Source organism: Photinus pyralis, unplaced genomic scaffold (genome assembly GCF_008802855.1).
Source record: "Photinus pyralis isolate 1611_PpyrPB1 unplaced genomic scaffold, Ppyr1.3 Ppyr1.4_LG4, whole genome shotgun sequence".
NCBI lineage: Eukaryota > Metazoa > Arthropoda > Insecta > Coleoptera > Lampyridae > Photinus > Photinus pyralis.
Window position 1 is genome coordinate 39676524 of NW_022170511.1, and position 15358 is coordinate 39691881.

At 34.6% G+C, this 15358-nt stretch overlaps 1 protein-coding gene across 1 annotated transcript in view; it reads left to right on the top strand.

Annotated features, from left to right (window-relative positions):
* The first annotated feature begins 3308 nt into the window (after positions 1 to 3308).
* The window catches only part of LOC116169132 (lachesin-like), a 137184-nt gene continuing 125134 nt past the window's right edge, over positions 3309 to 15358 (top strand). The window contains exon 1 of the mRNA XM_031485159.1: positions 3309 to 3397. Coding sequence (XP_031341019.1) covers positions 3370 to 3397 — 28 coding nt within the window. The 5' untranslated portion in view covers positions 3309 to 3369. The remainder of the gene's footprint in view (positions 3398 to 15358) is intronic.

Below are 15358 nucleotides of genomic sequence, written 5' to 3' on the forward strand. Positions count from 1 at the left end.
TTTTTGAAAAAATTAGAAAAATCTTTATTTAATTTATTGAATCGACCTATATCTTAATTTGTTCAGAACAAAAGCAAATGAAAATATCACTAATTTGTTGCTATGAGAAATTTAATTTGCTGTTAGTTACCTTTCTGACAATCTTGGGATGGTGAAAATTAATTTATTATTAATTTAATTAATTAATGGTTTACACACTAGCCGAAAGAGTGGAAATTATTTTAATTTATGGTGCCCAAAATCAATGTGCTTGGAAAACTGCCGTCACGTTTAACGCCAGACCCCGGAAAGATATCTTGGCATAGGTATGTTTTGGACCTTGTTACTAAATTTACTCAAAGTGGATCTTTTGCAAAAAAAAAATAAATCGATTTAAAAAAATCAAGCGTCAAAATAAAGAACTTCGAAAGACCTTTCAAACAAGCTATACTAAATACCACTTGTCATTTAAAATTTTTAAGGGAAGGACCCTGGAGGGTAGAGGCCGAAAGGGAAAGGGAGTTTTTGGTTAAAAAGTTGTCCTCCTTGACAAATCTTTTGACGTGTCTCGGCGTTTTTCCTTTAATTAGTGGTTTTCGATAAATCCTTGGTGGGAAGTTTTCAAATGAACACCCCGTATGCATAGGTAGTATGTTTTGTAAACTATGTGTATGCAAAATAATCTGTTACTCATGAAATAGTTTTGTAAAATACGATTCGGGCATGTAATTTTTCCTGTGAGAAAAATCGAGGAAACACCATGCAAACCACAACCATCACAATAAGCATTCGTGCAGGTGCAAAAATCCTCGTCTTGGACTCGGATTTTTGTTGCCATCAGCACTCATGCTTCTTGTTAAAATATTAGTTAGCAACATGTTTTTTTCGATTTTTTTCGGAAAAATTAGACGCCCTTATGATATTGCGGGCGAATAAGTTTTTCACCCAACGGTTTTATGGTTTTTAAGAAATTTTTTTGACATGAAAGCCTTGTTTAATAAATTATAGGCCATAGGGACAGAGTAATTCATGTTGTAGGTAACGGAACCAAATTGAAGTAAAAAGATGAAATCACGTTGGAGAACAAGTAAAAAATTAACCCAGTTATTCTAATTGTAAGCAAAATGGAAATAAACAAAGGCAATAACAATCATTTTCCTAGGAAGTCTTACGTTAGCATGCTCGATCTCAAATTAGGGAAATTAAAACGGCGCTTCTTGCAATAATTTTCCGGTTTTTTTAACTCGCAAGCGCAAGGACGCGTAAGCGTTAATTTGATGTGTAATGATTTCGTAAATGACTGATGATAGGGCGAGCAACAATTTGTTGTGAAGGGTCAAAACACTACCAAAATCCCTCTTTCGATCGGGCGCAATATGTGCAGTAAATTTATAAGATATCCGCCTGTAGGTTCGCACAACTCCCACTTATTGTATCTATTGAAATCACCATACGCGCAAGGGTTCGCGAAGAGGTTCAAAGGGAAAAATGATACATTTCCGGAAATATATTTACATCAAAATTCAGTGGGAGGACAGAAACGATGTCAAGCAGAAAAACGTACATGCAAACAAAAAAATTACGCATAATTCAAATACTGTAACATCATTTCATCGTCGTCGTATGAAGGGAAATCGATAAGTTATTGTTAATATTGGTGAGCTATTTCCGCTTGATGTACATTTTTGCAAATCCGATTCGCGTGGTTGCAATGTCCGACATGTCATAAATGCGGAATTTGAAGTATTTAATACGGAATGCGCAATATCATGTACAAGCAAATGATTAGCGATGTTTAATTAATATCAGGATATTAAGTGATCGCTTACTTAATTGAAATTTAATTTTAATCGACAGAAAGTTCCGGTTTGGTTTAGAAGATTCCGCGTAGATCATACGCGCGTTAAAAGGGCAATTAAATGTAATCGTGCGTATGACCTAACGGGTCACATGTTAAACTGTTGTAAGGACATAAACACGCATAAATTAATAACCTCCTCATTATCTAAATACGAGGCTAACTAAAGTGTAGGAAGATCGTAAGCCGTATGCAATCGATGTAAAATTCGTAGTCTTCCTACCCTTCCTGTAGGACCATGCGGCGCCAGTGCGATCCCGCACGCGGTCCGACAGTATCGCACCCGCAACCCTTAATTCGCGCACTTCTATTACACGTCGTTACATCGCAAACGCAATCGAAATAGACTCTTTGTGAATTTAATTCGGAAGGTTTTACGTGTCTAAGTTACTTTTAAGTGGATTTTGTGAGTTACAAAAAGTTGTGGGTTAAACGTTATGGTAAGTTTTAAACAAATTCTCAGTCCGAATTTTAGACTATGCCATATTTAACTAACTCGTAGATTTATTACGGAAGCGCTCGGCAGGAAAACTGTACTAAACGTATTGCGATCAATATTTCTTTGACAAACATTTTATCAACAACTTTGTGGTTCCACAATTCTGCGGAGCTTTTGAGATTTCTACTGGGGTAGTAGCGGTGGAAAAGTTTCCAGAAGTCTTTTTCTCTCCTTTACTGTTCTTTAAAATTATGAAGGTAAAAGTTGTGTTTTGTACTGGTTTAGAGATAATTATTGGTTCCTAGACAATTGTTTGTGAGGAATAAAAAGTTCTTTTATTACATTACGAAACTTTAGTGTTTAGATGAAGGAAGAGGACAAAGGGCCTGCCCTTAAGCCTTCCTTAAACTTTAGACACATACCTTTCAAAGTATTATGTAAAAAGTTAAGAGCGGATCAGTAAAACGTTTAGTCTACCAAGATGGCGTACAGTAATTTTCCTTTGTCACCATACGAAATAGTCAAATGGAAACCCAGAAAATCCCACAGTTTAGTGTTCAGAACGCAACAAGGATTTTTTAAACGGAAAGAAAAGTGCGTTAGTAAAAATAAAAAGAGCTAAAGCATTGGAGAACCTTGATGTCGTGCCCGTGGCTGGTAGTATTGTTGACGGTGTGCTATTTTTAGTTAATAGAAATACTGCATTAATTAGCGACAATTTATGTGAACTCAACATTCCGCAGGGGTTAATCCAAATTTTTCTAACACGCAAAAGTTCAAAAATCAGATCATTACACTAAAAACCACTCGGCCCTGTTGGACGTGATTTTATACAGTTGACAGTTTTCAATCTGTCATAAAGTATGAAATGTCATTTTAGCAATCATAAATATACCTGAATCGGTCTGCAATAAAAATTCAAAATTTCGAGGTTTGGTTATTTTATTTCGTAACGCAATTATGAATTATACGTCCTTCGGCTGTGGTAATTGATGTTTATTTAATAAAGTCAATAAAGCCTTATGTTTGTGAGGATTAGAACGCAATGCAGACGGCTACTTAGAAACGTCGGTCGCGTTTAGTACTTCGGTGCATGTTTGATTTATGTCTAGGATTACTAGGTAAGCATGGCGGTCCTACTTACTGTAACCAATGCTTTCCCAATTATTTATTTACCTACTGTACCTAGTTAAACTCGGATAATGTTTTCGGTAGGCGCGAGTGTTAGACAATGGGCTTACTATGAAGAGTCGCTATTTCTAAGATGTAACGTGATCTACTTATAAGTGAAACTGGAAATCCAAAGTAGCTTTTGTGGGAAAATAAATATTCCAGAAAAATCTTTTCAGTCCTTGGTCCAGTTTTAAATATCATTACTAAAAAATTGGAGTACACATATACATACATTCATTCATATCAATTAGATTGGACTTTAATTAACAAATTCAATAAAAATTTGAAAATCAAAGAAAGTGTTAGGAAAATGAACTGTCAAAAATTCAAAAAGGAACGCATATAACGTATGAAATTACGGTATAACGTGACAATTTACGTTGGATTAACCCATATCAATTTATATATTATTTTAATTTTTGTCTTTAACGTACACCTATAGCCGGGTCGAATACCCAATAAAGGATTTGGTTAGTAATAAAATAAATCTGTCAACCGTGATGGAAATGAAAATCGTCGTTATTCTGCGTATATCAAATTAAGAGAGCTTTGTTTTTTTAATAAGCTTTAGGAAGCTCCTCGAGTCGCAGAAAAGGCGTAATCTTATCTTGGTCGAGTTTAGTTACAGAAAAAGTTGATCTAAGCATTAGGTGCTTTTATCGTACCATAGATCGTACCCATTAAAAGATGCAAGTCAACAAAAGTCTAAGGGTGATTAAGTATAAAGTATGACCTAAATTTAGAGGGGATCTCCAATAAGATTTCTTCTTGAAAAAAGATAGTGGACTTATTTATTAAACGTAATGCAAAAAAAAAGGTGTAGGTAATTAGCACCAAATAGGAGTGATTAGTCTGGGAGAAAAAAAATTATTATTTGCGTCTTGATCACGTAAGTCAATCGGAAATCAAAACACGAGCTCGTGCAGCTACAGATAAATTAACTATGACCGAGGAATAGTTTTAATTACAACGTGCTAGTTTTTATGCTATCGACTTTTACAAGATAGTTAGTTTCCTTTTAGTGTCGTGTATAACACAAAACTTTATTTCATAGCAGAAGCCATACAAATCATTATAAAACTTTTGAAAATTGTGTAGGTATTTAAGTCAGACGTCCAAAATAGCAACCCATGGTTTCTCCTGTTGTTTCTAAGGCAACAGTATTGCATTCTGTTCTAAACATCGTGCTCCGCATCCCATTTTAAATACAAACGACAGGAGTTATTGTAATACATCATTGTGTTGTTTCACTTTTCTACCCTTTTGCCTTTCGGTTAAAAAGACACTTAACCTAACCAATTAATAGTTATTTATTATACAAGACCTTGAAGGGATATTTTAACCATCACGAGATGGTCAGTTCCCCTTTATCGTCGTGTATAATAAAAAAGTTTATTTTATAACCCATACGTTAATCTTCTGACAATTCTGAATTTAATTTAAAAATAGCAAGCTTAGGTTCTGCCGTCGCGGTCGTGTCCATAGAAACAGTATTGTATTATGTTCTGAACTTCATTTTATTTCGTGATCTGCATCCCATTTGAAATAAGAATGACAGACGTCATTAGTATCCACAATCATCTGTTCCACTTTATCTACCCTTACGGATAAAGTGATCACTTTATCTATCATTTTTACTGCCTTTGGGTGAATTCTTAAATCCTCTCTGCTTAAAACCTCTCCTGCAATCTGAAATGTGACTAAAAATTCCTTGATCTTTTTGTTGCTTGTCAAATAAATAAACACCGAATGGCCAATTGATCATACAAAGTGGGCCATTAGCGTGTGGAGGGAAGATTGTGGGTTTATCAACGCACATATTAAAAATTCATTGTCGAAGCATGTTCCAATAATAATAATAATGTATTTATTTGTCCAACAGAAAGAAATTCCAATAATAGCACAAAGAAAAAATTTACACATAGCAATCTAGATATGGTATGTTTCAATTTTGTGTCATTACTTAAGATTAACGCGGCAATAGTTTTTACTTTCCTCACTAAAGGGGAAAATCACATTTTCTTCACCCTTTTTAGAGACGAAAGTTTTTATTTCTAAAGTAGTGTCAGAAAAATGTCTATTCAGCATTCTGTGCCAGATATTAAGAGACTCTTTTCTTTAATGTAGATAGATATCTCACCCTTCGTTTGTATAAACTATACGTGTTATTAAATTTGCTTTTCGGCGTTAAAATATCTATCGGCCAAATTCCTTTTATAATTATTTAAACACTGCGAATTACCTTTGGGCAATTTTCTACTGACCCGTTTGGGGGCGAGTATCTGCTAAGTGAATTTTCAGATGAGAATATATTTCGAAGAGAATTTCCCGGGATGATCATTCTGGGGTCCATATTAATTCTAAATAATTGACATTATAATAACCTCATATACTTGAGGATAAAAGAAGTTCTTATTTAATCAGGAATGACACGTGTACTACTCCATTTGTTATTTCGTATGATGAAAGTAAAGATTCGACTTTTTGAGTGATATATACTCGCATTCTCTTTATGTATATATTTTATGCATAGTATAGAATGTTACGGTGCAAGTGATTTATGTGGGGATTATTCATAATCACCGAAAGCAAGGAGACATTGATTTAAAAAAAGAACCACCTGGGGATCGCTTCTTTTCCTAAATTATTGACATTAATCAGCAATTAATAATAACACCCTAATTAATTACTTTAACCGCAACATATACATGAAGGAGAATGCTCTGTAAAGTCGCACAAAAATTTAACTTATACAATGGGAATATTAAACAAGTATAAATTGTACACAACTCTTGTGCAGATAAAGCGCATTTTTTAAACCGAAATAGCTTATTAAATGCTTGGGTTATAAGGTAGTAGCATGCCATCGATGTTTACTTTCTTGGTAGATGATTAATGGAGAGGAATCTCTGTACACATAAACATTTAAAGGTTCTGGAGATATAAGGGATATAGGTGGAGGAGGAGGACTGTGGTAGGTAGAAATTCTCCTAGGGGCAAGGCGCGCGTCTTCGTGACGTAGTCGACTTTGGGCGTCCAAAAGTTTCTAGCTCGAATCGTGATCTCTCTTTCTCGTGTGGCTAGTAGAAGCTTGAGCTATGAGAAGTGCCCCAAAAATTGGGTACTATTTTGTGGTGGGTTTTTTAGCGAAATCCATTCGAACATCTTATTGACGGTGGAGTCAAAACTGGCTAAAAAAGTACTGATCTTCCACACAAAAATGCGCTAAAGTTCCTTCGATCTCACAGGATAACTTTGATGATTTTTAAAATTCCCCATCGAAGTTGGCCATTATAAGCTCATTGTGAACACACAAACATTACCTTAGAATAATTTGCAAATGAAGTAGCTCGGTTCGGGTAATTTTAGTGGGTTCACAATAATTCAATGTGGCAAAGTAAACTTCGACGTCGAATTTAAAAAAGACCCGTTGTTAGTTATGTTTATCAGAAGCTGTTTAGTACTAATACTGACACCTCCCAAGAAAAATAGATTGTTTTAAAACATTTCGAAATTTTATCCATACCACCCAAATTATTAAAAAAAAAATCGACTTTCTAGCTGTACGGGGTGTTCCAAATAAAATAACTACATGGATTTCGTGGGAAAAAAAACTAGGTAACAAAAATTCGTTAACCTCATTCGATTGGGTGTAGTCGCTTGTAGCTCCCGATGAAAACTTAAAATTTTTAAATATTGTATCTTTCAACAAATTGAAGCAGCGTCGTCGTATACAACTGTTATAAAATTTACTAGTTGCGTCGCATATGCTGGGTGTTACATATATGTATGTAAAAAAAATTGAGTGATAGAAGGGATCAAAACAAGCACTTTTTCCAAATAAATTCAGGGTCCAACCTATTTCGTTTAGGGGCAAACCTCATAAAAGTAGTGCAGTGGTCATTATGACGATCTCGAACCAGTGACGACAACTAAATAATATTCGATTATATTAGTTCTAATAAACTCCTTTCATTTGATATGCAACTTGCTGGGTCTACAGTCACATTTGTGGATTAGTGTGAATGGTTTAGATGAAACCGCTAATTTAATGCATATGACGTCATAACTCAACATCTACCACGAGTTGGAACGGCCACCCAACTTTTTTTTGAAGTCGTAATGGTCCTCTTCAAGAAAAAAAATGGGTGGTGCTCTATACACCACATTGCATACAGGGTCTTCTGGTCAGTCAGTGGATTACAGGCTCCCTCCTCATACATATTGAAGCAAAATAGTTATTTACATAAGAGTCAGATGAAAATGACACATTACTGGCGAGGAAATTGGAGCCGAGTACTTCAATTTACGAGTCAAGTAGTGTCATTTTACTTACGAGTCTGGTATTATATTTTACCCGACCGTATTTTAATATAAAATTTTAATTTTCATATAGAACTTTTGATTAATGTCGATCTGTCGGTGATGACAGGAGTCATTACAGACATTGTGGCAGGTACGGCCGAAAAAGTGACAGGTCATGACGATTTTGTGTAAATAAATTTAGTCACTTTTTATTTAGTTGATCACATCTCTGATTTGGAAACGTCTAAAAGATAACGTTATACAAATTCAAACAAAGGGTTATCAGAGAAAAAGCAATGGATCAGCGTCCCTCGACGCCGAGTATCAATAAATACGCACTCCTTTCGCCACAGTCATGTTTGGTAAGCTGCTTAACCGACGAACTGAAAAACGTGCAAACGTATAAGTCGCTCCCAAAGTTAAGTTAATACATCTCTAATATTGTATTTTTGATGAGGGTAATGCTAAAAAGGAGAAGCTTATAAGGAAACCCTTATGAGTAATTAAATTGTAGGTATACGTGGCCTAATGTATTATTAAACAGAGTATTTTCCGCTCGGATCAACAAATTCTTCACGAATAGAGGTTTTTCGTTAGTTGTACGCTATTATAAACTTATTTCCTGAAAACTAAACAGGGTGGGAAGCGCCTCCCCATTGTCTTCGAACGAAGTTATTGAGCTGTAATACATTATACACACTTGACTTGGTCCGACTAAAAAAAAACTTAGACCGTTGCAGATTACAATAATTAATTGGGTTAATTTACAGATCAGTAAGTTCAATATCAAAGTTTACCCTTTGATGACCACAAGCTCTTTAACAACATGAGCGTAAAGTTTTAGCTATACACAAGATACCGACTTTCAAAGTTCAACCTTCGGCAAAAAAAGGAAAATGCCCGCTTTCCATTAATTTAGATCATGCCGAGTTAAATCAGTACATTAGCAAATAAATAAGAAATTTCTTCTTTTTATTTATTCATATTAGAAGCTGTCAGAAGAAACCGGGGTCCTTTCGACATCCGTGGATTACTTCCTGGGCTTTATAATAAATTAATGTATTTTAAGGTTGTTTGTCTACTTGATTGCCTATAAAGATTGTTTACTGTTAGGCGGACAACTACATAATTGATTAGAATCGTGAAACTGAAAGATTTTAATATTTTGAATGCACAGTTAATGTTCGCTGCCCTGCTCCGACTCTTAATGCGAAAACCAATTATGATGTGATCAAAAATCGTTTTAATCTCGACGGCTTCTGAATTTCTAAATGTTTGTCGTATGCATGCACACCGCCACCGTATTTTAAATTAAAATCTCGTACAGAAGTTTCGTAATAACGTTTCATTAAAATCGATCGGAAGTTATTACTCTTGTAGGGCACACACCATTTGTACGAAGGAGTGCGCACAAATTAATTAATTATTCAGACTCCATGCTCTACAAGTTTACAGGTAGGAGTATCAATATTGGTTACATGTCAGTGCCTTTCGGTAAATAATATGGCCAAATTAACATCCAATGTGGAATCAATATCAGTGTGTGTTGTGGACGTATATGAAACGACAGTAGAATCGCTGTTTAGAGACCCTTTGAAGGATTTGTTCTACTGAATAAAGCATTGCGTAACAATGCTTGTGACAATAATACGGTGATTTTTATTTAGGTATCTGTGTTAGTTATGCATTTTGTGAGTGTATATGTTACCGGCAATCTGTATAATTCACGTAGGTATTCTATACAATATAGCTAATGTGTACAATTCCGAGTTTGTTTAGGAGATAAATTTGGGGCGCCTTTTCTTCTAAATTCAGGGACAGGGAACTACTTCTGTCATCGGGAGGGGTTGTATAACAATTTTTCCTTGCCTCAATTGTACATATTGCTCAGTGTACAGAATCGTGTGCGGACAATTCGCACCGGAATAATTCGCACCCGGACATTTCGCTCCCAGGATATTTCGCACCCTGGACATTTCGCTCCCGGATAATTCGCACCCGGACCATTCGCACTCGAAAAATTCGAAATAATTCGCACCCGGACATTTCGCTCCCAGGATATTTCGCACCCTGGACATTTCGCTCCCGGATAATTCGCACCCGGACCATTCGCACTCGAAAAATTAGCTCCCGAATAATTCACCCCCGGATAATTCTGTAAATCTTTGGTTTATTAAAATTAAATATTTTTAAGAGGCTACTAGACCATTGCCTTTACAGAATGTATGTAGTAGTGCACATCTTGGTAAACATCTACTTCATGGAAAAATGTTTCAAATAATAGTTATTTGGTCTTTCATTTTCAACACATCGCGATTCTTAAGTATTTCCATTTCTTAAATATAATCACGCTGGTTTTTTTTGAAGTTGTATGAAGAGTCTGATATAGTTAAATCCTGTAATTTAAGAACACATAATTTTTATCTACTGCGCTTTCGTTTTGAGAAAATAAGAATAGGTAACTGAAACGTTTTTTGTGGAGTAATTAAATACCAAATAGTTATACCTAGTTATAGTATATCTACAATATTATGTGTAATATTCGCTACTTTTGAGACGCTCTTAATATTAAAACAAAATCAACATACAGTGAGTTTTTTTTAAATGCGAACAAAGGAGTTTGCATGCAATGTAATTTCCCTATGTTCGATTTAAAAAAAAACACATCAATCTATGAGGTGTGCGCGGTTCACATTCCCAAAACGCGCAACTTGTGTGACTATGAACAGCAACTCATAGTCTTTATGATGAAGAGCACTCGGTAAGATTTTTTTAAAGAAGCCATGTGAGGCCATAGCAACTTTAGGATACATTTTTCTTAAACTTACGATAACTTGACCTCACAGGCACGCACTGACACGACAACTGATTGTGAACCAACCTTCAATTATTTGTAGGTCATGTGCACCTGGTATTCTACTAATTTGATCTATTCAATACATAAATGAAGAAAATAAGAAAATAAATAGCGCAAACAATTACAATAAATGTTCGAAGTGTCCTCCTTGACATTCAAAGCAATAACCTAACCGATTTCGTAATTAAATTGGACGGCGGTATTTTTAAAAATGTGACAGCTGTCAATTGTATCTACTACCCATTTGAACTACTCAATAGATTGATGTGTTTTTTTTTAATCGAACATAGGGAAATTACATTGCATACAAACTCCTATGTTCGCATTTAAAATAAATTCACTGTATAATACCGTACACAAACAAAGTGATAAGTCTAAAGTTAAAAATATTTACATTATAAGATCAAGATGAAAATAGAAAAAGGAAGTAATTTTAACGCTCCCTTACATAAAGATTTGTTAATGAACACATAAAAAATTGTTCTTTATTTGTTTAGTTGAAAAGGGTGACAAAGGAAATGAATTAAATTTTAGACAAAACGAGTATGTATAAATGACAATAGAACAATGCATTTCATAGATGGCACTAAATTTGGATAAGTAATTAAGATAATATTATAATTAAAGGTAAATTTGAAAAGACCCCGATAACACAAATTGTACTTCATAAAGAAACAATAAGAGAAATATCGTAATGACATCCTTTCTATTATTTCTGGAAGATGAATAGGGTTTATTACAAGGTAAAAGTAATTAGGTCCGAAAAATCACCGCCTCTATAGTATCTTCATTCTTGAACGTTTGACAGAGTGGTATTTTAAAATTTATCTGAGCACGGGTTTTGATTTTGTGTATACTTTTTTTTTTAATTTTAAAAAATTTTATTTCTGGTGGTAGTGTTGTGGTGGTGTTCAGAAAAGGTAAGTTTCCAGTTTTCTTAGAACCAGTTTTACGTTTCTTTGACCACATATGGCTATATGTTGATTATTGGTGACTGAGTAAAATTACACTAACTGCTTATTTTTTGCGTTATCTTTGCTACAACCATGGTAGTGAATGAACTTAAAAGTTTCTTTTTGATTTTCTTACTGTTATTTATTTTATAGTTTGAAGAGATACATGGAAAAATTTTGGCATTTTTTTAAGAGATTGTTAATAATCAAAACAGTAAGGGTTTTGAAAATCTTGAAACGTTTTAGGAACAGGTCGATATTGATGATTTTTTCTTTTAAATGTTTGTAATTATTAAGTAACTATATACTTCCTTTTTAATTTTTGTATGGCATACCTAGTACTAAAGCAAAACCCTTAGCATTGGTAATTGCGCAACATGGAAGATAGGACATCATTGGAAAGGCTTTCCTTCTCTGAATTTGGTGAGACTATAATTTTTTAGATTTGATATTTTCGAAAATATTTTAAAAGTAAGTTGAGGGCGCGCTGTTGTTTATGTCATTGGAAAGATGTCGGGCCGATCACTATGTAATAGAAGCTAATGCGATCGCGCGTCAAAATTATGCAGTTGCAAATGGTATAAAAAAAGAGAAAACTTGTACCTGCACCGTCGAATGCGCTGGAAATGAAACAACTAAACCAAAAAAATTACATATCCGAATTCAGAGATGGGCGACCTTACCAACGATGCATCATTTAAGATTTTAAGGGTTGCACTGTCAGCGATGCGAGACAAAGACATTAGTGAGCAAGTTTTATTTTAGACACTGTTTCCTTTCATGATCAATTTGACGTGCCAAAGCGTTTTTTGAAAATTATTTTAATTTACAGAAATAGCTATGTATGGTTTCTAATGCACCACCGTATATTATTTAGCTTCGGAGAAATAACACCTAAATCTCCCCATAAAAATTGTTATAGTAATAAATGGGTAGATTTTGGTGTTATTTCTCCGAAGCTTCTTAAGCACCCCATTGAGAGTCATGGATCTTCACAATTTCAGTATGTTATTTAAATAATAGCCATATAATTTATAGCAAGATCAATTTTTTTCACGATATTTATCAACATTTTTTGCTTTTTTCGTTACTTTACAGTTCTTATCTCTTTAATTTTACGGAAACTCTCAAGAATCTATTTGTTTTACGTTCAAACATGATTATAATTTACTTGAGATTCTTTTAAGACAATACATACGTATTTCGTTATGTGTCCTTAAATGGACGACATCGAAGGTTAGAGAACTAGGAAACTTAACTTGCAGCTAGTAACAAATAATAATTGTTAAAATTTTATTTAGACTTTTATATACCTATTGCAATATTATTTGTACGTGCTAAAAGGTTTCCAAATGAAAAAAACCTTGATTGTGAATTTGTACAATAAAACTGGGTAAATAGGTTTAAGAAATGTCACGTGACAGTTTTGCTGATAGACCGATACCAGCGTTTAGCAGCATCCGTCTACTTGTGAACATGAGTGCATGGACAATTTACATCACGGATGAGTGTCTTTTTACCTTTTTTTTGTTTTTTTTTTAAAATAAATTTTCATTCATGGTACCTTTAGCAAGTGTTCTCATGTTTAATACGGAGATTACAATAAAATAAGTACTAAATTCCAGATTTTGAGTGATATGGATGCTATTAAAGTGACCTAAAATCTCTACTGCTTTGATATGGTCCATTCCATTAAAAAAGATACATAGGATTGTACGTATGAATTCTTGCCTCATAAATACTATAAAAAAAATTATTCCTCTACAAATTGTATGGCTATTGTTTAACCAACATAAATATTTAAGTGCCACATTAAAATGCCAAAATCAAGGAAAATATCATCAAAAATGAACTTGTCCCTGAGGCTAAAAGTTGAAATTTGATTTGTTACAAAAAGTTGATAATGGATATGAGATTTAGGCGGTGCAAACTATACGGGGCGCGTAACAATGGAGTTCGGTACAACGAAAAGGGGAAAGAGATACATAATCTATGAAGGATATACATATGTACCTCTTTGCTAAGAACCTTAAACTCCAAAACTGCTCATCATGGCTGTGTCGAGCGAGAAGAGCAAAGAAGGATCCATCGGCTCTTAGTTTAACATGCAATGCCAGGATCTAGGCCAACGATGACAAGGTAAGATTAGCTAAACCGAGCACTGATTTTGGAAGTGCAGATGGTTTCCAGTTTCAAAGCCCTTAATTGGGTATTTTATTAGTTAGGATATCGTCTTTTGACCTTTTGACTTTTTTATACGTAAGTTTCATCGTTGCTTATACCGTCGTCTAATGTTAGTTTTTAGGTTCGGGCCTCCCTTGCAAAAAATTTAGTTTATCAACCTCTTCAAATTTCAATTTTACTCTGGAACCAACCACGGATATGGTCGTTGGGCTTTCCAGTTTTACTGCCCTTAGTGTATCACTTCGTTTTATTAAATTATATGGGAACGGTTTAGAGAACTTTTATTCAATATTAATAAATTATCCCATTTATGGCCGTTTGCGCCGACAAATTTAAGCGGAGCTTAGCTTAAGCGTAGCTTAAAATCCATGGCAACGATTATTGAGACAATGGTTGCCATGGATTTTAAGCTACGCTTAAGCTAAGTCCCGCTTAAATTTATCGGTGCAAACGGCCATTAGTGCCGATTTTACAATTATACTTTTACGCAGAATAAGATATCCTTGGAATAACTGCCATAGCAACATGTATCTCATTGGTTGGTACCAAAGTAACCAACGCAACCGTTGACAATGATTCTAGGTATAGCTTATTCTCGGTATATACCAGCATTGTAGAATCGGCCCTTAGAGTTTGAACACAACATGGACGTCACGATTCCAAATAATACCTTAATATTGAAAGTATCCAAATTTTAAATGTAGGTATACGTCTATTACATGCACAAAGTAATAAAACGTGATATTGGTGAGTAATATTGGAGATTTCAAGCTCTGAGTTAATTTAATACTTCACAGCCGACTTTCTATGTTAAAAGTCAACCATACACAAAATACCCTCCCAGGGGAGCGAAATTCTGGTGCGAATTATTCCGGTGCGAATTATCCGGGTGCGAATTGTCCGGGAGCGAAACGTCCGGGTGCGAAATATATTTGGTGCGAATTTTCCTTGGTGAGAAATGTCCGGGTGCGAATTATTCGGGTGCGAATTGTCCTACAACCGTACACAATACCTGAATTATACAGATTGCAGGTAACATATACACTGCATCATTATTTTTCCACTAGATGGTAAAAAAGCGCCCTATACGATAAGTTTTATGGAAAATCTAAATTACCCTAAATAATATAAATATTAAACAAGTGAATCAAACACTTTTAATCACCAAGAAATGTTGAGAGAGCCGTCAACAGCTGGATTTCAGAATTTCACGCACATCATGGTTATCAAACAAGAGTGAGAGCTTTGGTTAGGACAATGGTGGTACCTTGAAATCTTGATAACAATCAAGTAGCGTCGATAGTTTGAAAGTTTACCACTAGCAACAGTAGTAGTGTAATAACACCTTAAAATACTTGGTCGTAATTACAGTAACTAATCAATATACTCAAATCTGCTTTCCAGATCCCTCGACTCAGGATTTCAGGGCTCATTTCAATTAGTCTTTGTGTTAAGAGGGCGACTGTAGGAACCCAAGATATTGCATGTTTGACAATTGTTATTTTTCCTCGATATCTATAATTACAAGATCGTATTTTCTTATTACAAAGTTACTGACGACCACACCTACAGTTCAATTTTTGACACTCGCTTCTCAAACCCCTTTATTT